General features: G+C 40.6%; 2 protein-coding genes across 6 annotated transcripts; one reads left to right on the forward strand and one right to left on the reverse strand.

Annotated features, from left to right (window-relative positions):
* On the reverse strand, positions 1-27,132 carry smc6 (structural maintenance of chromosomes 6). Of its 5 annotated transcripts, none has more exons than XM_005477357.4 (27): positions 27,112-27,132; positions 16,485-16,645; positions 16,274-16,385; positions 14,369-14,474; positions 14,101-14,237; positions 13,148-13,209; positions 12,957-13,037; positions 12,750-12,851; positions 12,359-12,478; positions 12,164-12,259; positions 11,783-11,929; positions 11,594-11,682; positions 11,335-11,505; positions 11,072-11,250; positions 8,837-9,038; positions 8,631-8,745; positions 8,366-8,526; positions 8,023-8,158; positions 7,163-7,243; positions 6,894-7,064; positions 6,674-6,811; positions 6,403-6,548; positions 3,539-3,664; positions 3,330-3,435; positions 3,076-3,228; positions 2,871-2,968; positions 1-2,572 (listed from the first exon to the last, which is right to left on the reverse strand). In XM_005477357.4, the coding sequence occupies exons 2-27, from the start codon at positions 16,629-16,631 to the stop codon at positions 2,485-2,487; spliced, it is 3,270 nt and encodes a 1,089-aa protein (XP_005477414.1). In that variant the 5' UTR covers positions 16,632-16,645; positions 27,112-27,132; the 3' UTR covers positions 1-2,484. The 5 variants fall into 5 exon arrangements, with proteins under 5 accessions (XP_005477414.1, XP_003443032.1, XP_019204442.1 ...); XM_003442984.5 differs by lacking the exon at positions 27,112-27,132 and adding an exon at positions 17,450-17,667; XM_019348897.2 differs by lacking the exon at positions 27,112-27,132 and adding an exon at positions 17,431-17,667.
* tdrd6b (tudor domain containing 6b) lies at positions 17,922-25,729 on the forward strand. The gene is made up of 4 exons (XM_005477356.4): positions 17,922-18,025; positions 20,209-25,310; positions 25,395-25,466; positions 25,620-25,729. The coding sequence occupies exons 2-3, from the start codon at positions 20,234-20,236 to the stop codon at positions 25,439-25,441; spliced, it is 5,124 nt and encodes a 1,707-aa protein (XP_005477413.1). The 5' UTR covers positions 17,922-18,025; positions 20,209-20,233; the 3' UTR covers positions 25,442-25,466; positions 25,620-25,729.
* Positions 27,133-27,137: the final 5 nt, after the last annotated feature.

The raw sequence follows: 27,137 nt of genomic DNA on the forward strand, positions 1-27,137 counted from the left end.
TCATCATCAGCCACTCGGTGTTTCATTAAAACTTTAAAATTACACTCAGGCATTGTATCTATTATGGACAAAACATTAACTTTGTACAGTGCATGATTTTTGGCACACAACCTCCTGTGTTGTTTTAAAAGCCTGCATTCATTTGCCATAAAATGATAAAAACATTACATAAAATAAAAAGTTGAGAACTCAAAATCCATTACATGATCCAAGAGGGATGGATCTGTGCCTTACGAGTGCTCATCACAAGAAAAATGACATTTTAAAAAACAGCAGTCTCCAAAACACACAGTAATACTGATATACAGCTGCAACTACGGCTTCATTTAGTCCTCGTTAAAAATGTGGCGTGATCTTCATCTACGTAACGATAATAGAGAAACACAAAACTAATTATAAAAGCAGCCTTTAGTGAACACACTGAGCAATCGCTCAAAGCACTCAAACTGTAGGCTAAAAAAGAAAAAAAACTACACGAGCCTTCACATGAGCAACAACAACAGCTGCTTGGACACAGCTGTAAAAATTACAGCTTGTTCATAGAAATGAAAAAGAAAACAAAAAAAGAATCTCAAGAAAGATTGGTTTTTGTGAGCCTTCATCGAAATCAGTGCAACAAAAGAAACAAAAAACACTCCACACAAACATACTGTGGTACATTTCAAGCCTGCAAACGATCACCTGGATGTTTGCCTGTCAGTTTTAAGGTTTTATTATCAGGACATAATGAAAGTAGTCGTGGCTTTAGCAGGTCTTTAAAATTGGGTAAATACAACCTAATCTGACCTACAAAACATGACATATTACACTTTGCCATTAATAATTAAACCAAAATGCAATTTAAGTACACCCTTACTGTTTCCAAAGGAATTCAGGGGGTGGGTACGAGCCAGGTGCTGCTAATCAAATGCACTTGACTAAATCATCATCAGCAATTGTGAGCTCCAATTGTGAGCGGAAGTTTTATTAGTTTGGAGGTCTGGGTCAGTTAAAACAATGCCAACGAGTACAGATATCAGCAGCTATCTTGGAAAAGCGGTTGTTGCTGCTCATCTGGAAAAGGTTACGAGGCCATTTTCAAACAACTTGAAGGACACCCTGCTGTAATGACAAAGATTAATGTGGAAAACATTTTACACAGTGCTTAGTCTTGCTAGTAGTGGATGTCCCAGCAAATTCAATTCAATTTTATTTATGTAGTGCCAAATCGCAATAACGGTCGATCAAGGTGCTTAATTCACCCCGAAGCCAGAGCGTTGAGCGTTGCTCAGAGCAAGTGTAAAAAAGAGCTACGTCTCAGATTCAGTTAGCGTGTTAAAAGTTAAAGTTCATGACAGCACAATTAGAAAAAGCCTGAACAAGTATGGTTTGTTTCCAAGTGTTGCCAGGAGAAAGCTTTTCTCTCTATAAACAACGTGGCAGTACGGCTTGGGTTCGAAAAGATGGATCTAACGAAGACTTCTGGAACAATCTGCCTTCGAAAGACGAGAACGGAGATGTTTGCCCATAACGCACTGCGCCACGTTTAGTGAAAAGCAAACACAGTATATCAGCACAATGTCAAACATGGTGGCGGAGGGGTGATAACCTGGGCTTGCTTTGCAGCCACAGCTTTCAAGCCCAACCCCATGAACTCCTCTGTATGCCAAGGTATTCTAGAGTCAAATGTGAGGGCATCTGTCCAACAGCTTGGCCCAAACTGGGCCATAAAATAGGACAATGATCCCAAGCACAGCAGCAAATCTACATCAGATGGCGGAAAAAGAAAAAAAATATCAAGGTGTTGCAATGACTCAGTCAAAGTCCAGACCTGAAGGGTGCTGCTTCAGCTATTAGGTGAGCAGGCGCACGTAGGTCTTGTGGTTGAAATGTAGCGGCCGACCTGCGGGCGCTGCATTTTTCTTAAATGAATAATGGCACGGTGTAATATATCATATGTTGCTATTGATCTAATTTTAAAACCATGGACCGATGTTGCTTTGATACCTCAGAGCCTGGCACTGTATCAAGAACTTCTAAGCAAGCCAACAACAGAACAGCTGATAAAGAAAACTGGGTTTTGTAATGATAAAGGCAGAGTCTCTGTCTTAATTCAAGTAAGATGTTGTGCGTTATCCATAAATGTTAATGCACTGAAACGATTTTGTAGGAAGCAGGGGTCCAAAATGCCTCATCACTGTACAAGTTTCAAGACCAGCTACAGGAAATGTCTGATGGGAGTTGTTGCTACCCGAGGAGGATCTACACGTCACGAAATAACTAAATTCAAAAGCACACTTACTCTTTCCGGCTAAAGTAAACAGCTCTTGAGATAGCCTGTTTACTCTAGCCAGCATACCACTGGGACTTAGGTGAAGCTCACACCACATTTAGAGCAATTAAATGAAGACATCCTGGTAATTCAAAAGGGTTCATAAACGTTTTTTCTAACTGTATACAGTAATGCCCATTAACATTCATCCACTGATGTCACTGAAGCTCAGTTTAAACATCTTCATCTTCTGTTTGACCCCGGTGTCTTTCTGGAGCCCGCAGCTGGTGGATTTTGATGAGGTCCGACTTGGGTAGATTGCTGAAAAATACGAACCTTTTGATCAGTTGTCAAGCATTTTTCACACAGCACAGGTCATTTTAAGAGATTAAAAGGTAAAGATGCATAGCGGGAGGTTTAAGAAGAAGAATATAGGATCTTGAAAAACAGTTAAATCAAAAATACTTACCTGACAAACTGACATAAAATGATTCCAGGAACAATAACAACAACAAAAATCTACAATTGTTCTACTTGCGCACATCAGCCTCCACAGAGAAAACAGAAGTAGCAGTCAACGTCAAAGGATATCAAGGCTAACATCACAAAAAGACATTACCTGGTGTTCAGAGGAGTAATGAAGATAAACTGTCGAAGATGCTGCCGCTCTGACAACTCCAGAAGCAGATCCAGACAGATTCTTCGATTGTGCATATCCTGCCGCAGCAAAAGAAAGGGAACTGTTAACTCAAGTGAGTGAAAGCCAAACCCCGTAAGCATTTTCTACTGGTTACATGCGACTAATGTGTTTTCTGTGCACTCACCATGTAGACGTCGAACTCGTCGAGGCATCTGAAGGGTGACTCGGTGATCTCCCACAGTGAAAGCATGAAGCAAACAGTGGAGAAGGAGCGCTCACCACCAGACAGCGACCTCATGTCACTCACGCCATCCTCCTCCCTGCCTGGAGGCTTTACCTTCGGTGCCAACAAGGTTGAGTGTCACTTATATTAACCGTACTGCTGGTTTGCTGTAATGTAACAAACTTTTCTGGCAAACTAGAGAGATAAGCACGTACCATGATAGAGAGCGTCTCGTTGTTGTGGTCAAAAATCATAGATCCACAGCAGTTCATCTTTATTAGGAAGTTATTGAAGTATAACTTACATCTGACAGACAGGGACCTTCAGGAAAAAGAGAAGAAAAAGTATCAGCCAAAAGCACAATATTTCCTACGTCAATCAATCTTTATATTATATGTTTCTAACGTGCAAGATTGTTACTTACCTACGCATTATTTTGTATCTGTTCTGCCTGTCTGACATGATGTTATCCAGCCGATCGATGAACCTCCGCAAATCTCTTACTTGGTTGGTTTTCTCTCTGTAGAGAGCGAGGGCCTCGGCGTACTCCCTAATGAGGTCAGAGGGAAGAAATTGGCATAGCCTAAATTCTTCTCAATTCAGCTTTCAGTGTGCACATGTAAAATGAGGGCAGGAGATGATTTAGTGATGGCCAACAGGCAGATCTGATTAATCCGTACAGGGGACGAGACAGTCCGAAGGAGATGAGCTGAAACTCAGTGAGCAGAAGTGCGCCTTTTTTATTTCTTGGGAGATGAAATCCAGGGAAAATGATAGGTTAGAAGCAAGATAGAAGACGTCTTTGAAAAAGCCTTTAACTAAAAAAGTTTTTGAAAAAATACAGTTGGGCCACAGCAAACTAAGTTAGCTTGTAAATCTCTATGAGAGTCATGTATACTGTGTAAGAAAGAGTGGTTGAGATAATTAAACACTTCAGTATCCAATGTCCAAAACATCTCAGCTTTGCCTCTCCAACTTTCCTGGTCGCTCCCATTAAAAATCTTAACATCTTTCAGCTCTCCTCCAAACCATAGATCACAGGCCTCCTGTAAACACTCCCTTTCACCATTGCTGCCATCCTTCTGTCACAAATCACCCCTGACACTCATCTCCACCCACTCCACTGTGTCTGCACTTTCTTCTTTCTTTTCTTCTTTGTTTGTGCACTACACATTGCTTTGGATGATCTCCAGGTATTTAAACAGATCCACCTTCACTACCTTTACTCCCTGCATCTTCACCATTTCATTCACACACACATGTATTCTGTCTTGCTTCCTTACTTCCATTCCTCTTCTCTCCAGAGCACACCTCCACTTTTCCAGGGTCTCTTTCGCCTGCTCCTTACTCTATAGATCACAGTGTCATCTGCTATCATCATAGTCTACAGAGACTTCTGCCCGGTCTCATCTGTCAACTCCCACCTTCAATCCATCCATTACTCCTACCTCAAGTTTATATCTCTACAGTTGCTACAACTCTGCACATCAACTTTGCTAATGAGTCCTAAGGGTAATACTACTATACATAATGAAATTAATATTATTACTGATACAAATGTCTGAGAAGGATTTAACTGTTGTAGCCAGTTAAGACGGAGCTATCTAAAACATATCTATATGATAAGGTTGGACATTTTGATTAAAAACAATATATTCCTTTATCCAGTACACATGCTAAGTTCCACCAAGTCTAGGTTTTCGATGCCAATAGCGTTCCACTTGTCATAGGTGTTAATAAAACAATTAACACCCATGACACATTCAGAAGTGCTTCTAACATTGCACCCTCTATAAATATGTAAATAAGGGCAAGATAGCAAATACAAAAACGACGTTCAATCTAAAGTAAGACACCACCTTTAAGTGTGGTGACAACAATTATTAGATAACAATAATTATTCAATGTAACGTTGCACCCGATTAATGCAGAGCTATTTTTGCACCATGTGCGTCACAGACGTCGATGCGTCTATGGTGGTGCGCCTACGGTCTTTAACACCGGAGGTTGAGAGCGTGTGCAGGAGACCGAGGAGTCTATTGTTTACTTCAACAACCCGACTCCTATGTAGCAATCTATGATACAGTCATCTTTGATTAGCAGAAGCATAAGGGCAAGGAAAACAATAGCAAATCATAACAGTTGCCTGTTTCATACGTCTGGGTTGTTTTCAGCTGTTGTTTTATGTGTAAAAAGGGGTTAAAGTGGGATTTGTCAGGTGTAGCACTGAGAAGAAAAATCTCTTAAAATAAAAACTTGTACTTTGAGCTCCAATAGATTTGTTTTCTTTGCATACGGCTGTGATGTTGCTGCTCTACGGTTTCCTGCTCTTTGTGGATTTATCTGAACTCAACAAGATAACAGAGCAGCTTAAATTTGATGTCTGCAACTCTGGATGTAACCGGACATCGACCATGAACAACACAGCCTGCTCTGCACTACTCCAACATTGCTGCTTTACTGTAAACTTCACCACACTACTGCAGACTTACCAATTTAGCATGCACAGAACTAGACAGTCTAGTATTGTCATGCAACCTTTGACTAAAGAAAATTATTATATTTCAATGAGTTTTTCCAGGTTTTCCACAATATGAAAAAAACTAACCTGAAATAATGTATGAATATGTCATTAATCTTGCATCTTCCTTACATCTTTCATCATCTCTCATTTCTATTCAGTAAACTTTTCACACGTGAATGTTTCTTTTCTCCCTGGGAAATGCAGCGTCTTTATTTCTTGCGCTGTTTGAAACATTTGAATGTCAACAGCGATAAATGCTACTCTGTTTATATTCTGAGCAAATACAAGTAAGCATAGACAGAGCATGGAGCTAAATACTCAATTTCAGCAACAACAACTTTATTGACATCTGCAGCATGAAGGCATCACACCGATGAGAAGGAAAAAAGAAGGTGCTGAGAGCATAAGCTGGCTCAGTTAAAGTTGCTGGACCATCGTTCTGGATAGTTCTGGTCTACTTTATCCATGATAATACCTAATAGTCCATTTAGGTTAGCTAATAAAACAAATCAGCTCAGGTGAAAATCCTTGGCTCAGTGGGGTGCCAGTTTAGGTCTAGGGGGAAAATGGGATTAATATATATTATAAGTACCTTAAGTCTGTACACAGGTACAGTACCTGATTAGATTACCTACATTCTACCAGTTTTATACATACAGTTTACACATGCACTAACATGATTGATGAATTAGCTCAATAAAAATTTGAGCTTCAACCATTAAAATAATTTCTGCCTCTGTTGCTGAAAGCCTTCAGTTTCTCACCTGACCACCTGCTCCTGCTCGCCATGGTTGCTTTCGTACACTTTGATCTTCTTCTTCAGTCGAGTGATTTCTGTGTCGATGCTCTTGGTGTTGCCGGCCACGTGCTGCCGTTCAGGACTGATCTCTGTAGCCTTTGCCACGTATTCCTGTCGTAACATCACAAGACATCTGCTGACTTTCTTTGACTGAATTCACTGAATACTGGCTGGCGTGAATAGCTAAACTACAGCTTAACTACACCGTATCGTGCTGGAAAAAAAAATCTTCCTACCTGTAGCTCTTCTTCTCTTTGGGCAAGCTCATTTTTCATGCCTTCAATGTTGTCTTCATGAGCCTTCACTTTGTTTTCTAAGATTTTCAGGCTTCGTTCGTGCTTGGCACACTCCGTCTCCAGTTTCAGCTGTTCATCCTGTAGATCGAGAGCACAAAGGTTTGGAAATCTGCACAAAACAACAAGTTGTAGATCTGAAACTGTAAAACCTCTACTGCACCTTCAGGGGCTCCATTTCCTCTAGAAGCTGATCAATCCGGTCTCTGACAGATGAGTACTTGGAATCTGAGTCTTCGGCCATTTTTCGCTGCTTGTCGAGTTCTACCTTTGCTTCTTGAACGCTTTGCTTCTCTGCCTCGATTTTCTGCTGATTCTCTTGGGCAACTTCTTCCTGCACAGTTTAAAACATTCAGAAACACTTAACCTGCATAATTCATGGCAGCGTTTGGTTTATTACGAAACAGATAAAAATAAAAACTGAAGTATCACCAGTGAGCTGATGTCATTAATTTGCTCCTCATTGGCAGTCACCAGATCAGTTATTGCTGCTTTGACATGATTCACAGAAGCCTGCAACGAAGAGAAAATAAATGTAATCCAATGTTAATTAAAAATCACATTAATCACACTTTTCAGCACTGATTTACCAGCATTAAACAGCAACTGGAACATAGACTGTACATAAAAGATGGATACATAAAGTAGGTTATGGATTACTGTTTGCAAGACTGGTTTTTCTGTTGTTGCCATCTTGAGGGTTTTTTTAAACTAAACACGCCCAATGCTAACACTGAGCAGCTATCTTGGTTAGCCAGGTACATTAGTAAATCACTGTAAAACTGAAAGGGATTCTAACTTTTTTAGTGAGGGGAGTAAATAGCCACAATCTTTTTACCTGTTCATGCCTCCAGGGGCTTTCTGAGCTTCCTGCTCGAAAATGACATGCCCAAACTGAATATTGTATTTCTCAGCAAATACAAACTCTGTGTAAACAATCCTGGTATCAAAATAAAGCTAACACTTGTGAGATTTCATCAGAGGTGTAAATATTACAGCAGATGTTACTGTGTCAAAGCTACTGAGGCTGGAACACTAAGAAAATACGTATATTTTTTCCTTGCCTAATTTGTTTTGTTTTGTTTTTTTTAGCATATAACCCCTTTAAAAATATGCTTTAGTTCACATTTTACTCCAGAAAATCAGTAATAAACATATTCAGCCCTAACACTGAATTTATTTTTCAGTTCTTGCTTTAATCGGAAGCCAGAAACCACAAAAAGAGGAGACAGACTGCAAATTCAGAAAATGAAAGGAAAACCAAACAGCTTCACGCGCATTTTTTTACTGACCAGTGTTGTCTTCATGGTCAGGATGGTGTTGTTAAGATTGCCCTCCATATTCACAATGTCTTCAGTGACAGAGTTTACTTGGAGCTGAAACCTGGACAGCTGAGCCTGGTAATTCTCCAGGTCTGAGTCCAGCATACTGGAACAGACAGGATACCACAAACATAACATACCACAACTATGAAGTCACATGAAATGTTTTTATTTTTTATTTTTGGGAAACTCTACTGTTGCACAGTTTATACTACTGTCATTTCCATCTGACATAAAGGTCCAGTTTGAGCATTTAACTGGGTGCAAATGTCAAAGACAATCACTCAAGCCTTGAATAGTTTTCAGTGGTTACCTTATTTCAGTCTCAATATCCCCACCGAGATATTTTGCCATGCTGAAATCAGACGTGTAATAACGGTTTGGATACACCTGATCCCCCTCAACAGTGAAGGCTTCACGGCAGTTTTTAGGTGGACGGCAGTGCTGCATGACCCTCCTCGCTTTATCTTTTTCCTGAGATCAAACAACAACAACAAAAAATATCAAATGCAACATCAATCCTAAAGCACCACTCTAGACAATATCCAGGCATAAGCAGGTCTTAGTGAGACACTTACTTTGATTATAAGGATTGATTCTATCCCTCGCATATCAATCAGACTGTTGATAATGACTGGGCTTGTTGCTGTGATTATGTCCAGTACTGATGGGTACTCCGGATGATATGCTTTCCTGTGAAACAGCATAAAACATGTTCAAAAAACCAAAAGTTTCAGAAAAATGTAATGAGAAAAAGAAAAGAAAAATCTCACATAATGCCAACCTTCCATGAATGTTGTACAGTTTATCAGAGAAGGGGCTGACGATAATCTGGGGCCTGTTGCCCTTTGGATAAAAGCGAGTCATCAGCTCCTGGAGGACCGCCTCGTCTTTGTAGTTGTCGCAACAGAACGCCTTCATGAAGCTCCGCAGACAGCACTCCACAGCCACAGCTAACGAGGCATCCTTTAAACTGATACATGCCCCTGGGAATAAACAAAGACTGTCAAACGCAATATATCACAAATTATTTAAATGTTAAAGACGTTTATAAAAAAGGTTCAGCGTTTGCTTTTTTTGCATGAAAGAAAAGAACATTAGACATATGTCAGCTGCAGCTAGGAACTGGTTAGCTTAGCATCAGGATGGGAAACATGAAAAAAAAACTAATGCTCAATAATAAAAACTATGATGAAATGTATTGACACTTTTGTCCGTCAATAAAATGAGATGAAAATGGACGGATCACTCAGAACAAACTAAGTTGCCCAGAAAGGCGGGACAAGTTGGGGAGTGATCCAATCAGAAGCAAACGCCTTGTGGGGTTAGGTCAGATGCGCACATTTGATCTGCCCATGGGAAACGTACAAGTAGTTCTCGTGCTCTCAGTTTCTCATGAAAAACCAACAAAATGTCAACACTTTTGAAGAAGAGAGGAGCAGGACACATTTCACATTTGATGTCAAGGAAAATAAGATGCTTTTTAAACCATGTGGAGCAAATCCCTGTTTGTCATGTGCTCCATTTAAAGTCTGAAGTCAGAGTTTTCAACTTGTAATGTGTACTGCCACTATTGTGTGCTTGTGACTTGTTAAATAAGCCATACACAGATAATCGACCACACTATCCATGAATTTTTTGCAGTCATGCTTTCAAGCACAGAAAAACGACCCCTGCACTGTATTATGACTACTAGTGAATGGCTCTACCTTGCTACAAGTCATCTAATGAGGAAAGAAAAAGTGTCTGGACTTCTTTAAGTTGCTTGAAGACGTTTCACTATCATCCAAGAAGCTTCCTCAGTTCTAGGGTCAAATGGTGGAGTCGCAGATTTACGGTAAGCCCTGTGGGAGTATCCCCCCAAGAGGAACAAAAGGACCTTTTAATGATCCTCTACCTAATCACACGAGCAAAGGTGTGAAAACGGGTATAGATCACAATAAGCCAAGGTGTCGGGTGAGCTCATTGTGAAACCTAGCCCCACCCTATGATGTGATTTCCTGAGGTCAGATGGCCCAAGGTGTGAGTGGGCGTTAAGGTGTCTGGGAAGGGATCTCAAAACTGGATTATAGATGGCAGACAGTTGGTGTCGTAAGCCTCTGTTCAAAGATGGTCGCTCACAGTTGACGTAAACGGCTTCTTTCACTCCTTCAAACAATCTATCTTGTCTGTCCAAAATGTGAACATTAGCATCCTCGAAAGAGTGACCTTTGTCCTTTAGATGCAGATGGACAGCCGAGTCTTGTCCGGTGGAGGTGGCACTTCTATATTGTGCCATGCACTTGTGAAGTGGCTGTTTGGTATCTCCAATGCAGAGGTCTGGGCATTCCTCGCTACACTGTACAGCATACACTACATTGTTAAGTTTGTGTTTAGGAGTTTTGTCTTTGGGATGAACCAGTTTCTGTCTGAGTGTGTTGCTGGGCCTGAAGTACACTGGAATGTCGTGCTTGGAGAAGACTCTCCTGGATGACTGAGAACCTTCACAGACATCTTGCTACAAGTCATCATTTTTTTTCACCTTGCTTTACCAACTTTTCTATTAGAACCCTCTCAACTCAGGAGTGACATCACTCCAAGCGCTAACATTTGAATTAAGAGATAAATGAAACGCAGAATTGGGCTTTTGGAGGAAGTTGGAGTATCCAAAGAGAACCCACACAGCCAGAGTGAGAATTTCCACCCAGAAAGGCCCCCACCAGCAACCAAGTTAGGAACCCAGGACCTTGTTGCTGTGAGGCAGTGACGCTAACAGGGCACGTTTTCTTGATCAGAGAGCTTTAGATGTGACAGCTGATAGATGACTCACTTCTTCCTGTTTCCAGTTTTGAGTCTCTGTTCTAGTCAAACTGGTTATTGGTGTTAGTTTTTTTTTAGTATGCAAACATTAGAGTTTTATCAATCTTCTCATCAAGAACGTTAACAAGCAGATCGTATTGAACTGAAAAGTCAAACAAAGCAAGTGTGAAAATATTTTTATCAAAAAAACCCAACAAAAAGCCCTGAAAAGGACTGTTACCTATTGGACCAACAGGTCTCTTGAGGAAGCGTCCCGTGGCATAAGCCTCGCTAATTGCACTCATCATGTCAGGCATCTGGTCTCCAAAGCGCTTTAGTTTGTTCGATCGACTGGCGAGCAGCTGATTCTTCCTCTTTAGTTTGGACTCGTATGAAGCCTGTACGTTCCTTTCCTCCAGTCTGGTAAATACAAAGAGAGCAAGATCATAAACTTTCACTTCCTTGACAATATGTTTACACGAGAGCTGATTTACTTTGTTATACCTCAGCTTGTCCCGTTCTTCCTTCCCTTTGAGAAGCGCCTGATGTTTGTTCTTGATGTCTTGATTCAGGTGCGTGCACTTATTCTCGAGCTCTGCAAGCTGCTCTTTCAGATTACTTAAACTCTTCTGCCGTTTCGTGTATTCCGAGTCTCCCTCACTGTTCAGACTCTTACTGAAACAGAGTAAAAAAAAAAAAGAAAAGAAAAGAAATGCATCAGCTGTATTCCTACATACGTACTTTGTAACTCTTACTCCCCTACCTTGCTTTTGCCTTGTTAAGCTTCTCCTGGAGAAGGTTTTGCTCTTGTTCCGACTGTTTCAGCTTGTTTAGAGCTCGAAAATAAACGACCTATTGGAAAAGATTGTGACATTAACATGACTTCAAACATTTCTCTATGCATAAATAAATAAATGTGCAGATTAACACAGGGTAGTTTGTCAGTGATTACCTCCTGGTCCTTGTGTGCTTTGCTAATGCTCTTCACTTGTTCTTTCAACTTCACATTGTCCTCTGATAGAGACTCTTGCTCTTCTCTCAGAGTGTCAATTTTGCTTTTGATGCATTGAAGCTTCTTCTCTAGCTGTATGATCTTCGTCTGAAGATGAGAGAGATAAAAACAGTTTTTTAAAGACAATGCCTGAAAATAATTACCAGCAAGATAGAGCCACTCCCCCCTCCCCCACCCCACAACCTCAGGATATCTACTGTAAACACAACCATGCATTATGTGAAGGAAGGACTTTGAGTTTATGCAGAGATGAAGGTCTGAAGGTCTGACATTTATAAATAGGGTTGTATATTTAACAGAAAAGGAACGCTTGTGACTCACCTGACAGAGCTGAAGGTTATCCTTGGGTTTGTAATTATTTTCTTCCTTTTCAATGTCTTCCTTCAACTGCTTTAAGAGCTGCTCCTTGTCACTCACCTGAAAGTGATAAAAAACAAAACAAAACACATTTATTAAAAATTGCAAGCTCCATCCAACCAGCAAATGTTGCGTTCAAGCCTTAAGATCAAGTCTTACCAAACACCATGCCATCGCCTTCTTCAGATTCTCCAAAACAACCTTCATGTCACTGAAGGATGCAACATTTTCATATCGTTCTTTCTTCTGCAGAAACTCTTGCTTCAGGTCCTTGAGACACTGGAAACAAGAGGAATTTAAAATATGTTTTATTTATGTAAAAATCAAATGCTACTCATAGACAAACATATAAGCCGCAACTGGATACAATTAGGGTTCCCAAATAAAAGGCAGAAAATCAAGAGAAACCCCAAAGAAGATGCTTTTAAAACTGTCAGTGTTTAACCAGCAATAAACAATGCAAATAACATTTCTCCAACGTGTATTTGCTTTATAATCTCGCTTGATGTGCGACAACAACGTTCAGCGGTTTGTGTGAGGAATGCCGTACCTCCTCTTGCCTCTCAACCTGCTGCCGCGTGACCGTTTTAGTGTCTTTAATGTGGATGTAATCTCTCTTCATCTGTTCGAGCAGAGTTGCTTTCATGAAGAACTACAAACGAAAAAAAGCAGAAAAGAAAGCACTTATCAAAGTAAGCTTCAGTGCAGGTGTAACCTTTAAATCTTAACGCTTATAGTGAACGTGGCGTTACGCTACCTTATACTTGTCTGTTTCACTTTTTGAATGCAGGAACTGCTTGCTCATTTCTTGGCTGAGGATGGATACTGGGTTATCCAGCTGGAATACACAAGAAAATATCCTGTTAAGTCATTTAATGTGTATGATTGTGCAGGAAGCAGTACAACCTCGGGGCATCTACAGGAAAAAATGTAAAAAGTAGCAAGTACCTGGATGTTAAAGTGGTCCAAAATGGCCGTTAATTCCTCCTTCTTGTTTGAGACGAGATGTCCTAAAAGACATAAAATGCAAGTAAAGTGGTTTGAACCTCTGTTGCCCTTTAAAAGAGGTTATAACTTACATGCCACTCATTGGAAAATAATAAGATGGTACTGTACTGTGTTCATAATTCCTTAAATTTGGACAAGATCTCCTACACCACTGGCCGATATACAGCCCAAAACACGACAGAGCCTCCAGTGTGTTTTCCAGGCTGTAGACACTCACTGTCTACACTCACTTCACTAATTTTTTAGGCCTGCCACTCCTTCTTTTGTCCTCCACTTGTCTGGTAAGGACACACTGCCCACCATGCTGAGATATGACAGGTTTTTAGCTAATAGCTCTTTGTGAATCTTTTTGGTGCAAAAATACTCATTTATACCTGTTAAACTTGGTTACTTCTGTATACTTTTTGGTAGATTCAACAGAAGAAATGTGAATAAATTCTGCGATTTTGTGTGAGACTGTTGGTAACAGTGCCTAAAAAGCTATTTGTTAAGTCAAAATTGATTCATTTCATTATGCTTGAACGATTCACAGGTCAGTGTTGAGTGGCTTAACATACAGAGAGAACATTCTTCTGAAAATGGTCAGGTACAAGAGTGAACATGCACACTGGCACATGAACTTTAAGTTCCTTTTATTTATAAAATGACATTTACAACACAGGAAAACCAGCGGCTGAAAGCAGTGCCATGCAAATAAAATATATGCAAGTTTATAGAGAAAATTCCTGACTGAGAGTAAAGAATGTATACAGTATTAGGAGGTGACAGTGTGGCTGAAGTGTTTGGTCTTCACTCCCAACTGTGTCTGGTTAATCTAAGATTTCCAGAAGGTTTCACAAGACTTGGACCGGCTCACAGAAAGTTTTCCAGTCACAGCATCTGTGGAAAGTCACCTGATTTGCTTTTCAGCCTGCAGGTCCGGCATCCATCACTCGAGAGCCGATGTTCAATGGTGATACTGTCGCCGTAAACATCCTTTTTGTAAGCATCTGGCCCTCTGTTTCTCAGCTTCACTGTTATATCTGCAGTACTAGAAACCAGAGTGTATTTTTAACATTGTTTTAGTGACATTTGCCAGTAAAGAAATCTAAAGCATTTTTAACACTAAAATAAAGACACACGATTTATTACTGAGGGACGATATTAGGATCTATTATTTACTTTTCATTGGTCTTCACAAAGTCTTTCAGTGACATTCCTCTGTTCGTCACAGTGGCCTTTCCCCCGAGGCCTACAATCAAAGCGGTCAGTATAGCGCTTTTTCCACCTGAGGGATAAACCAGTTACAAGACATCAAATTAAATCAGTGCATGTAAAGCATCTTACAGACATGCGGCGCTCGGCAGAGCTAGAAAACTATGCAAATGATTGTAAATGATGCATCGACGGGAAAAAAAAAGAAATCAGGGAGCCGTCTTTGAATAAACAAATTTTCAGTCAGCCCAGCATTAAATAGTTCCTTACATCAGCTGATACTTCACCTAAAATGATTCAGCCAAGTGAGTGATAAATGATCATCTTGTAAATCCTGCAAAGTATTTTTTCCAGTGAAAAAAATCTAAATGTTTAACATGTTTTACAGGGGAGTTTGTGTGGCCTTAAGTGACAAAATAACAAAGCTGGAGAGGGATGGATCAAATGTTCCTGTGTAGATAACAAAATTGGGTGCTTTGCTCATTCACTCTGCATTGCTAATTCACAAAGGGTGACAATGTTTTGTTCTGAATTTAGGGCTGAATTCAAGATGCCACTTTGGACAAACACTTTATAGGAACTGCTGGATGTCACACTGAAGCAGCAGCAGCATGTCAGATAGTAACAGACAAACAGTCCCATCCTCCACACCAACCTGTTCCTTTGCTTTGCACACAGAATCGGAAAGATTACGTCTATAACAAGACAAACAATTCACTTTGCTATTTAACCGCTCTCCTTTGTCACCATGTGTTTCTTTTGTGCCTGATGCACAAAACATTTCAACTGGCAACCCCAACAGAAAGCTTAGATTACAGGAAACAAAGAGGCAATATTCATTCTTCATTCTCTTCTAAAGATCCCTTAATTGCTTCCTGATATATTAGAAGTCTCTTATATCATTTTGAAAACAAACTCTCGATTTGTTAAGTACGACTGTTCAACATTAACGCAATGCAGAGATGGTCAAGATGATCTGCTGAATTTCAAACCAAGCATCAGAGTGGGGAAGAAAGGTGATTTAAGTGCAACATGAATGTAACATGGTTGTTGGTGTGAGTATTTGAGAAGCTGTTGATCTACTGGGATTTTCCCCACACAATCATCTCTCGAGTTTACTAGAGAAATATCGAGCGAGCGACAGTTCTCGCGTTGATGTCAGAGGTCAGAGAAGAATAACTGCACTGCTTAAGGCAACAATAACTCAAATAACCGCTCATGACAACCACGGTCTGCAGAAGCACATCTCTAAATGCAGAGCATGGCAAGCCTTGAAACTACAGCATGGGCTTACAGTAGCAGAAGACCAGACTGGGTCAGCTGAGAACAGGAAACCAAGGCTACATTTTGCACAGGCTAATCTACTGATTTTCAATTTCTGGATGGTAAAATCAATATTTGAATTCAGGCTCTTGGTGGTGTCATGTTGTGGGGACTATTTTTGGCACACTTTGCTCAACTGAGCATTGTTTAAACACCTCAGCCAACCCGAGTATTGTCGCCAACCATGCCCATCCCTGTATGACCACAGTGTACTCATCTTCTGAAAGCTGCTTCCAGCGAGATAACACAGCATGCCAAAAATCCCAAATCATCGCAGCTGGGTTTCTTGAACATGACGGTGAGTTCGAGGTACTCAAATAGCTTTTACAATCCAAAAGAGCAGCTTTGGGATGCAGTGTAATGAGAGATTCACATCATGGACCTGCAGCAACTGTGTGATGCTGTCATATCAACATGGACCAAAGCATGCTGTAGCTGTAAAGTGGCCAGCGATTGTATATATAGGAAAAAGAACAGCTGCACCCAATTTAAATCACATGTCAGACATGACAGCATCCAGGTATGATCAAGTGAAGGGAAAGCTCTTACTTCCATTGTGGCCGACTATGAAATTCACGTTTGGCCCAAACTGGAACGGCCCAAGAGAATGGTGGCACATGAAATTCTTCAGAGTGATGCTTTCAATGAGTCCAATGTCGCCCTAAGAACACAAGCAGAAAACAATATTTAACCTTTAACGAGCCGGGAGGAGCAAAGACAAAACTTTGGGTGAATTTTAATGTTGGGGCGAAATACTCACTGTAGCAAACTGAGCGAAGGCCTTGGAACAGATCCCCTGATGACTTGGGTTTGCATCATCCGGCGTATTTTCGATACTCGCAGCTGCGACTTTGCGGCTCTTGAAAGTTGTTGCTTCAGTGATCACTTTGCCTTTTCTCTTACTCATTTTGGAACAAGTCACTGGCAACAGAGTTAACATGACAAAGCAAATGAGATACCATTATTTTTAACTCTCCCTATAGCTCAGCACTGTCACCTTAAATGAAACTTTCACTCATTTTGCAAACTGATACGTTTTTAATTCTACTAATGCACAACCAGAACAACTTTTTTTGTTCAGTGTTAACCTATTAAACTGGGCAGATTTGAATGCTTCTATTAATAAGTGTGTCCACCTGCAAAAGCCCTAAATAAGCCATCATAGTAGTTCCTTGTTTAAATTTGCAATCAGAAGTGTAAATATGTCAGACATACCCCAGCCCAGCGAGACATGCAGCAGTTTGGAGACAGCACCAAAAAGGTATAGGAAAGCTTACACAGTGGAAAAAAACTAATTTCTCATAGACTCAGCATGTAAAAATAAAGAAATATGCATTTAGTCTTAAAGTCAATCTTAAAGTCAGGAAGCCGCCGCCTAAACCAGCAGACTCAGCGGCGATACAAACAGATGATCAGCAGTGCAACATGTAGCTAAGCGTTTTGCTTCCACATGTAACTCTATGCAACTCTACATAACTACAGGCACCAGCAAGCCGAGCTACGCTGCATCTATAGGTCACAATGAGCTGGATCTGCTGTGCCCGCTGCATCAACATGCAAGAGCTCAGTGAGAAAACGGTTTCCAAAAGTGCACACCAAAGTCCAGCTCTTTGTTTCACAGCCCCCCAAGAGCGCAAGCGATCACAACCCCCCCCTGCAGACCTCCGCTAGAGTTCAGCTCTCGTGGATCACAAACAATATAGCACCTTGTTAGGAGTCGCCTACCATCGCTCGATCTCGTGGGAAGCCTTCAAAAATATTATGATCACGGGAAGAGTGTACGTCGCTTTACGACTTCCTGGTCGTACGGTGTGACTGCGTGGAAAGCGAGCCGCTGCCGTGACAGTTGTGGGTGTGATTTCGGTTCTAAACACGGAACACGAAGCGTGCAGCGTGATTGGCTCGGCACCCACCTGTGTGCGTGCGTGGCTGTGTGTGGGCGTGTGCGCGCGCGCGTTCAAAACAAATGTAGCAGTTTTTCCCGTTTTGTTTTTGTTTTGGCTGAAAACAGAAAAGCCGGGGGAGGGAGAGAGGAAGGGAGGAAGTGGAGGGAGGGACCGGGGCTTTAAACTGTGCTGCATGTGGAGTTAGACTCTATATTTTATTTTATTTTATTAAAAAAAAAGAAAAAGAAAACAACAACAAAAATACAAACACAATGATCTCCGGGAGGATTTTGTGTCATGGCTCATCGAAGCCTTTAAAAGGCGTGAGTACACGCCCCCATGTCCTCCTCCTACCGGATCCCAGTTCAGTTTAACGACAGGAACAAAATGAGACGTGTGGCCTGCAGCAGACGTGGTGAGAAAAAAACCCATTAAGCTGAAGATGCGTGTAACACATCTGAAAAAGCACGCAAACTAAACTGTGAAGCGACGGACACTTTTGGTGACAAAAGTCTTAAACTGCTCATCATTTTATTTTGCTTGCAATACACCAGGAAGACCTGAGCAATATATCTCCAGACTTTCTGAAGGTTTTTCAAACGTTTTCTTTGGACACCTGCTGTTTTTTCAGTCAGGAATGTTTTCTTTTTTTCTTGATCTATGAGTCATTCAAGCATTAAAAATAGTCCCGTAACTCAAGCTATGAATCAGTGTTGGCGACACATCATAGACAGCTTAGCAAATAACCAATACTGAATTGTATCTCTGGGCACTTTAGGCGAGTAGATTGTTTATCTTTGCACCAACAAGGTGATTTCCAAAGACCTATTCGCTGAAAACTTAGCATATCTATGCAAGGTCTGCAGTATTTGTTAAAAGATGTTTGTGGCGGACAAAAACGTTTCAGGCTTAAAACTATCAACAGCAGACAAACAATATTTGAAGGTTACACATCTAAGTGTTAAGAAAAGAGTGAGGAATCCAAATTTGACATTTTTTGGTTCCAGTGGTTGTACAAAGGAGGTCAGGAGAGAGAGGTACAACAGTGAGTGTTTACAGCCAACTGTAAAACATGTTGAAGCTGTGTCATGGTTTGGGGCTGCATTTCCGCCAGTGGTGCTGGTGGTCTTTTCGCATCAGATTTTGAGCCACCATACAACACCATCTGCGTCTGATTGGCAGCAGCTTTATTTTTAAGCATGACAATGACCCAAACACAGTGCCAGTGCAGGAAAAGCATACCTGGTTAGATATCTTTCACCTGAATACACTTAAGTTATTGGATATATCTTTTAAAAAATGTTGGCATGTTCTGCAGATGGACAGTAGATGGCACCGAATGCCAGTGTTGTGAAATTTAAATGATCTGCTCTCTCATCTGCTCCCGAATGTGTCTCTCCTCATCAGGCTGCCTGAGCTGTCTTTGCTTGTAGTTTTTAATGTGCTAATAATGAGATGGTTTATTAAGTCCTGTGTATTACTACATATTTTGTAGCACGTTTGTTTTGTAAATGAACACCACAAGTCTCACTGCAATCCTCTGGTCTGATTGAAGTTAGATTAAATTGAACATTAGTTGTTAGTAGATCAGTAGGTCAAAAAGAACTCAAACAGCTGCTGCATTTTTCTGAGTGGTTTAAATGGCACAAATTTGTTTCTCTCTATCATCACATTTGTTTTTGTGCATCTGCTTTTATCAGTTTAGTGAGCTGTTAAACAGTCCAACAAGTGAATGTTTTTAGGAAACCTGAGACTCCTCTGCCTTTATGGAATGCATTTCCCTGCAGCACAAGACATACAGACCTGAAGAATAATCCTCTTCTTATAAGAATAAGCAATAAGAGAAATGCATAAGTAAAATAGTTGAATGGACATGTGGCCTAATAATCCTCTGGTGTGTTTAACTCTTGGAGGCAACTTTTCCAGTTACATTAGAAATGACTGCGAAGTCAATACAGATTATATACGTCTTTATTTGGTAATGGTTAGAAAATGACAAAAATTGCTATCTCATGGAAAGTATGCAAAGTGTTACTTTGTTTCTCTGCTAAAAGTTCTCGCATAGATGACTATAACACAAAAATGCATGCACCATCATCAAAATGTAAAAGTTGCATTTTAAAAATAAGGAACTATATCGATCCCACAGTACATGGGATTGCAGAAGTCGTGAAGTCGGTTCAGTTTTATTTGTATAAAACTAAATATAATTCAAATCTGTATGCTGTTGAAATCACAATAGCGGTTGCCTTTTCAGCGATTCATATTGGAAGTTTAAGATCCTACAATAATACAGAGAAAACCCCAACAATCAGACGACCCCCTGTGAGCAAGCACTTGGCAACAATGGGAAGGAGAAACTCCATTTTAACAGGAAGAACCTTCCACCATAACCAGGCTTAGGGAGGGGCTGCTATCATTAAATGTAAAACGCTATACAAATACAGGCCATTTACCATCATTAAATGCAGAGTGGTAGTACCCTAGGCCACACTACAGTTTAAGTACAATTTCAGTGCCTTTAAAAAAAATAATGGACTGAAGTTTTTTGTTGTTTTTTTCTTCGGTGGTAACACATTTATCTTTACTATTTTGCAGATATGTTTGATGTCTAAGCTTCACAATGTGTTCAATTCCCGGACTTCCAGCACCAGGAACAGAAATCCCTGTTCTCATCGTGAGGGTGAACCTGAAACCCAACTGTGGTCTTGTGGAATTATGGGTAAACATGGATGATGAGAAGAAACACATTTACGAGCAGATGAGAGAGGAAATTCAGACTCCTCACAGGAAGTTTTCTGGATTAGAAGGGAAACCAGGGGATCTCTGTCTGGTTTGCATCAGCGAAACCTGGCACAGAGCTCGGATCGTATCCATTGAAAGTCAAACATATAATCTTTTTCTAATAGATCAGGGACAGCCCCACATTGCCACAAATGAAGTTTTAGCATGGGCTCAAAATGACAGTTTTCTCCTGCCTCCTGAAATCGAATGTTGCATACTTGCAAATATCTTGTCTCTCGAGAAAAACTTCCCTGATAGAGCTACAAAGTTTTTGATGTCTCTGCCTGGGAAGAAGTTTAAGGGACTCGTTCAATATGTACTGATGCCGGATAGGACAATTCTCCTTGACATACCAGTTGTTTCCAAGCACATGTGCAAGTCTAGAGTTGCAAAGAAGTTCCCGGTGGAGGAATTTAAAAATATTGTACTGAAATGTCTAAATTTACCCAATGATGAGTCTTCTGAGGCCTTTGATGTAACACAGGAACAGAGCCTGAATGTTAGCAGCCAATTTGCTAAACATAACCAATACTTTTACCCAGAGCTGCTTACTGACATTTTGGAAACAGTTTATGTGACTGAGGTAATTGATCCAGAAAATATTTTTTGCCAGCTTCTTATTCTTTCAAAAGCAGTGAAGATATTGTCTGAACAGATCCATCAACACTATGAAGAGAGCTCCAATTTTGGAGAGGAACTTCCACAGAGCTGTGGGGATCCATGTGCTGCTAAAGGGACAGATGGCAGATGGCACCGCTCATTACTAAAGCAAAACACTGAGACCTGTGATGGTGCTGTAAAAGTTTTTCATGTGGATGAAGGAAAAAATGCCTTGGTGCCTGTTGAAGACATCAGGCCACTGGCTGGCAAATTCCTGAGAATGCCAGTTATCACATATCGTTGTTCTCTAAATGGAATAAAAGAAAATGGCAGAGAGTGGACTGCAGTGCAGACAGATTTGTTGAAATCACTCCTGCTGAACAAGACTGTGGTGGTGACGTTTGACCACTATGATGCAACTCAAGATGTCTATAATGTTGCACTCTATGCAGCTAATGCTACCTGTGTCAACAGTTCTTTTCTGGAGAAGGCAGACTTTATTCCGCTCTATAAGCTTGAGCAGGATTTAATTGTCCAGAATGAATCTATTAACTCATCCTTTCTCAGTTTACTTGAAGATGAACAATGCATGAATTTACAGAACAAAGTCAATGTCATTCCTGATGGTGTACCAGAGGGAACTGCGCCAAGCTCCAAAAACAAAACGGTCAACGGTGGACAAGAGTGTGCATGTCCTTCTTGTAACAGTGACATTTATACGAAAGCAAGCTCTGAACCTGCAGTAGATTGCAATGGGCATACTGCACCAGGTTTATGCGCCGAGTTGCAAAGTGCTTGTCATGACAGTGCATTCACTGTAGGAAGTAGTGTCAATGTAAAGGTATCTTGCATTGAAAGTCTACAGAAATTCTGGTGTCAAATGACAGAAAATGAGGACTCCCTCAGATGCCTTATGCAAAATCTGCAAAATCACTGTTCATCCACCCTCTCTCAGCCACTTGTTCAGTCCATCTGCGTTGCCCGTAATCCAGATGATAACATGTGGTACAGAGCAAGGATTGTTGCTAATAGCAACTCACCTGTTGTAGACGTGAGATTTATAGACTATGGTCAAATTAAAAAGGTCCCTCTGCAAGATGTGCACCCCATTGATCCAGCTTTCTTGCGGCTGAGTACTCAGGCTTTCCCATGTTGCTTAGTCAACCTGAAGAGTCCTACTTATCCCGTTACCACTACTTGGAATAGTGATGCCTTAGCAGAGTTTCACAAGTTTGTGGATTTAAGTGCTTTGACAGACGATGGTTTGAAATGCATTGTAAAGGCAGTGGAATCTGATGGAGAAGGTCTGCTGCTTAATATGGTAGATATTCAGACTGCATCTGGTAGTGCATGCGAGCTTCTGGATAAGAAATGTGCACAGTCTGAGGCACATCTGCAATGTCCTCCACAAGTCACATCTGATATGTACAATTACTCCACATATAATATTGAGGTGGGTGGTAAAGAAAATGTGTGGATAACGTCTTCAGAGACTGTCAATCACTTCTACTGCCAACTGGACAGGAATGCCAAATTGTTTGACAAATTGATGGAAAGTGTTGCACAACTCCTTAGCGAGCCACAGCGCTTAGATCAGACTCTTGGACTCAACAGCTTGTGCTTTGCGAGGTACACTGATAATGAGTGGTACAGAGGTCAATTGGCAGAAATAACTCCAAAGCTCAAAGTGCACTTTGTGGACTATGGGGATACTCTTGTAGTCAGTGAAACTGATATCTGTCCCTTTCCCACTGAAGTGAGCGTGGCCAGGTCCTTTCCAGTGCAGGCTATTCCCCTTGGACTGTTTGATGTCCCTGCAGAATTACCCCAGGAAGTCAACCAGTGGTTTGCAGATCGTGTTGTTGGCCGTAGTTTCACCGTTTCCGTGGCAAAAGTGGAAAATGGAAAGCTAATTGTTGAACTGTATGATGGCTCAGTGAGTGTGAATATGAAAGTCAGAGAGAGGATGGCTAAAACTAAACAAAACAAAATGACCAATGTCATTCAGCAGACTGACCAGCACCACTTTAACAGCTTGAACGAAGGCTGTTCAGCACAAGAATCAGTGTTGGTGGAGACAGCAGGACAAAATGGAGTCCATGGTAACGATAGGATGTCTGCTGCAGATGATTTAAAACAGAGTTCAAAATTCACAGTTGATGTCGCTTCACCACGGATTGAGCATGCAACAGTTTTGGATGAAGGAACAAAACCCATAATGCATGTCACTCTTGAAGACAAAACTGTGGCAGAGACTTCTGTTCAGATTTGCCACAGTGACTCAGACAAGACACAGCACTCTAATTCTTGCCTTGAGAAAAACTTGACCATCTGCATGTACAATTGGCCAAATATTTCTCAAAAACAGATTGAGGACGTGTACGCTTCCTGCATTGTTGGACCACATTATTTCTGGTGTCAGTACAACACTGAAGATCTCAACATGATATCAAAGCTTGCTCAGGAAACTGGACAAATTCAAGATGCAGTTTTTCCTGAGGTACTGGTGCCTGGAAGTCCATGCCTTGCTCTCTTTTCCAGTGACAACCAGTGGTACAGAGCTCAAGTAATTCAAAAGACTGACAATACACTCAATGTTCTATTTATTGACTACGGAAATGAGTCTGAAGTTAGCATTAAAGATGTGAGGTCAATACCCCAGCATCTGCTGGAGATTCCTCCTCAGGCATTTCTGTGCTTTTTAGATGGCTTTAAGTCTGAAGGCTCCTGGGACGATGACGTGTATGATGACTTCTACAATCTTTTGGTTGATAAGCCACTCAAATTGACAGTCATTAATAAGGAAAAGTATTCAGAGATGGCGGTTCCTCAATATGCAGTAAATATTGAATGTGATAAGATTTTCATCAATAGCTTAGCGCAGAAAAACGGGAAATCACTGTCAGGAGAAAATTCAGAGAATCAGACTGATCAGGCAAAAAGTTTCTCCCAAAGCATTCAAACTGAGAACAACACAACTCATTTTGATGTTGCCAAAGGAAATGACAATCCTTGCATGTACAAAGAGCCACAGCTTTCCCAAAATGATGCAGAGACTGTATATGCTTCTTGCATTGGGGATCCCTTTTACTTCTGGTGCCAATATGCCAACACAGAAGGTCTCCGTGAAGTGTCACAGCTTGTTCAGGAAGCAGGAGAGGCACAGAAGGACATGATGCTCCATGAGACTCCTCGTCCAGGGAGTCCATGCCTCGCTGTATATTCCAGTGACAACCAATGGTACAGAGCCCAAGTAATTGAGAAAGCGGACAGTACACTGCATGTTTTGTTCATTGACTATGGAAACGAGTCAGAGATTGACATCAGGAACATCAGATCATTATCCCAGCCTCTGCTGGAAAAGGCTCCTCAGGCCTTTTTGTGCTGCTTAAATGGATTTAAGGAATCCGAGGGCTCTTGGAATGATTCAGTTTACGATGACTTTTACACTCTTTTGATTAATAAACCACTTAATCTCAGAGTAATCAGCATAGGAAACCACTCAGAGGTTGGTGTTCCTCAGTATCATGTTGAAATTGAGTGTGAAGGAGTGGCTGTGAACACACTAATGCAGAAATACTGGAATCCAGTTACAGAAGAATGTGTTGGTGCTGAAAGCCATCAAACAGAAAACCTCCCACAGGCTGGTCAGACTGAACCTGATGTGAATCAAATTTGTGTTGCCGAAGAAAATGTTTTTAAATGCATGTACAAAGAGCCGCAACTTTCCCCAAACGATACAGAGATGGTATATGCATCTTGCATTGTGGGACCACATTTCTTCTGGTGTCAATATGCCAACACAGAGGACCTCTGCAAAGTGTCACAGCTTGCTCAGGAAGCAGGAGAGGCACAGCAGAAACTGTTCCCTGAGACTCCTGGTCCAGGCAGTCCATGCCTCGCTCTGTATTCCGATGACAACCAATGGTACAGAGCCCAGGTTATTGAGAAAGCTGATACTTCACTCCATGTTGTGTTCATTGACTATGGAAACGAGTCTCAAGTTGACATCGGTAATATAAGATCACTGCCTCAGACTCTGTTGGAGAAGGCTCCTCAGGCCTTTTTGTGCTGCTTAAATGAATTTAAGGAGTCTGAGGAGTCTTGGGATGACACAGTTTATGATGACTTTTTCAACCTTGTGATTAATAAACCACTCAGACTGACCGTAATCAGCATAGGAGACCACTCGGAGATCACTATTCCTCAGTATCACGTTAAAATTGAGTGTGAGGGAGTGGATGTGAACAAACAAATGCAGAAATACTGGAAAGGAGTGGCCAGAGATGGTGCCTTGGCAGAAAGTGTGGAATCAGGTTAGTAGACTGCTAGTTAGTGTTACTGAAATGACTGAAAGGTCCTTTGCTAGTTTAGTGTATCTTGACTGTTTTTTTCTTCAGTATACCGGGATGAAACCAGTGCCAAGGACAAGACTGACGAGGCTTAAAAGCTGTCAAGTGATACAGCAATCGGTACGTTTAATACATAAAGGTCTCTTTTTGATAAATGCTTCTTTTTTATGTATTATTAATAGCAACTCATAGGTGAATTATCTATCAAAAGTACATTTCCAGAAACGGAGAATTAATGACAGCACTAAAAAAATCTTCCTTTGTTTCTTCCAGCTCTGGGGAAGCCAAAATGTGTCTGATACATTGTTTCAATATGAAGTAACAATTTGTCTTATTACATTTTTTTTTATATTTGTCCCAATAAAGTGTTTACATAGATTAAAGCTGGTTTGTTTATTTATTTTTCATGGTTTCTAAACATTTGAACAGATAGTTTTGCAGACTGCATTGGCTGGCAGACTTGCAGCTCCTTAGCATTTGTACTCTGATTAAAAGAACAGTAATGCAGACTTGGAATAAATCTCTACAACCAAATCATCAAGATCAATGTATAAATAAAAGGGATTTAGTCTTAGCTTTTATAGCTTTTAGATTTGTTTGGATTTATTGTTATAACAGGTTATAATATCCTTTATCAGGTCAAGTCTCTAGAGACACATACAGTCATATTTTAGATTTTTGTTTTTTGACAATCCTTAAAGATGGTTTGATTCCTACAGCAGTTTTCACTTTTAATCCAAAATGACTTGCATTTGCTTATAAGAAAGATTTGGGCATTAACAATTGGTGCTGTTTAATTTTTTTTTTTTTTCTATGGATATTTATTTGGCATTTCATTTATGAAACAATGGTCACCTTAAGGCACTTTATGTCTTAATGTACAGTCTTGGAGTGGAAAACAATCAGTGCTGGCTCATGGGGTATTATCTAAGTGATTTTTGAGATTGAAACAACTCCTTACAGTTTAAAAAGTTTTAATAGGAACAAACTTTGAGCAGAACCAGGCTCAGAGATGGGGAAGCCATCTGCTGCAACTGTCTGAAGCAAAAAGGAAAGAAAAAGGGCACACAAAGAGAGATGAGACAAAAATCGACTGTGGCATGAACATTAACATTAATGACATGCTGCAGTGGTGTATAAACACCTGGGGAAGAAATGCTCGGTGCATTTAGGAAGCCCCTCCACGTCCAAGCCTTTAATGGCATAACTAGGAGATGTTCAGGCTGAACCAGCCCTAACTATAAGCTTTATCAGAAAGGAAAGATTTAAGCGTAATCTTAAAAGTAGGGAGCATGTCTTCCAAGTCTTGAATCTAGATGAAGGGATACATGTGTGGCAGGTTCAAAATTACTAAAGTCAAAAAAAAAAAAAATAAAAAAAAAAATGTACTGGGGTAATAAATGTGCTTCATGTAGGCTCGTTAGATCTGGGAATTGTTTGTCAGCAGATGTGGAAAACCAGTATAGAGTCACGAATGTGAATAAAATAATGTTGTAACTAATAAAGCAATTAAGAATCTGGCTATATCTGTGAAGCACAGGACACTTAAAATGTTAGCCTGATTTATTTCCACACGAGTAAAAACGGACACAATGTGGATTGTGTTACCTTTATTTACTTGTTATAGCACCTTTCACTTCCTAAGACAGGCTAGCCTTACTTAAATGGTGTCTTTGCTGTTTTTGAATAATAATATATTATTATTAATATATTATATTATTGATAACGATCTAGACACGCCCTGGTTTCCTTTCCGTGTTCTTACCTTCAGGTTAGGAGCCATCTAGTGTT

Source organism: Oreochromis niloticus, linkage group LG19, assembly GCF_001858045.2.
Source record: "Oreochromis niloticus isolate F11D_XX linkage group LG19, O_niloticus_UMD_NMBU, whole genome shotgun sequence".
NCBI lineage: Eukaryota > Metazoa > Chordata > Actinopteri > Cichliformes > Cichlidae > Oreochromis > Oreochromis niloticus.

Coding starts and splice junctions, on each gene's coding strand:
- smc6 (XM_005477357.4), bottom strand. CDS start 16,631: ATGAGTAAGAGAAAAGGCAAAGTGATCACTGAAGCAACAACTTTCAAG. Junction 13,038..13,147: donor TGGACCACTTTAACATCCAG/GTACTTGCTACT, acceptor TGTGTATTCCAG/CTGGATAACCCAGTATCCAT. Junction 2,573..2,870: donor ATTACTCCTCTGAACACCAG/GTAATGTCTTTT, acceptor CGTATTTTTCAG/CAATCTACCCAAGTCGGACC.
- tdrd6b (XM_005477356.4), top strand. CDS start 20,234: ATGTGTTCAATTCCCGGACTTCCAGCACCAGGAACAGAAATCCCTGTT. Junction 25,311..25,394: donor GGCAGAAAGTGTGGAATCAG/GTTAGTAGACTG, acceptor TTTTTTCTTCAG/TATACCGGGATGAAACCAGT.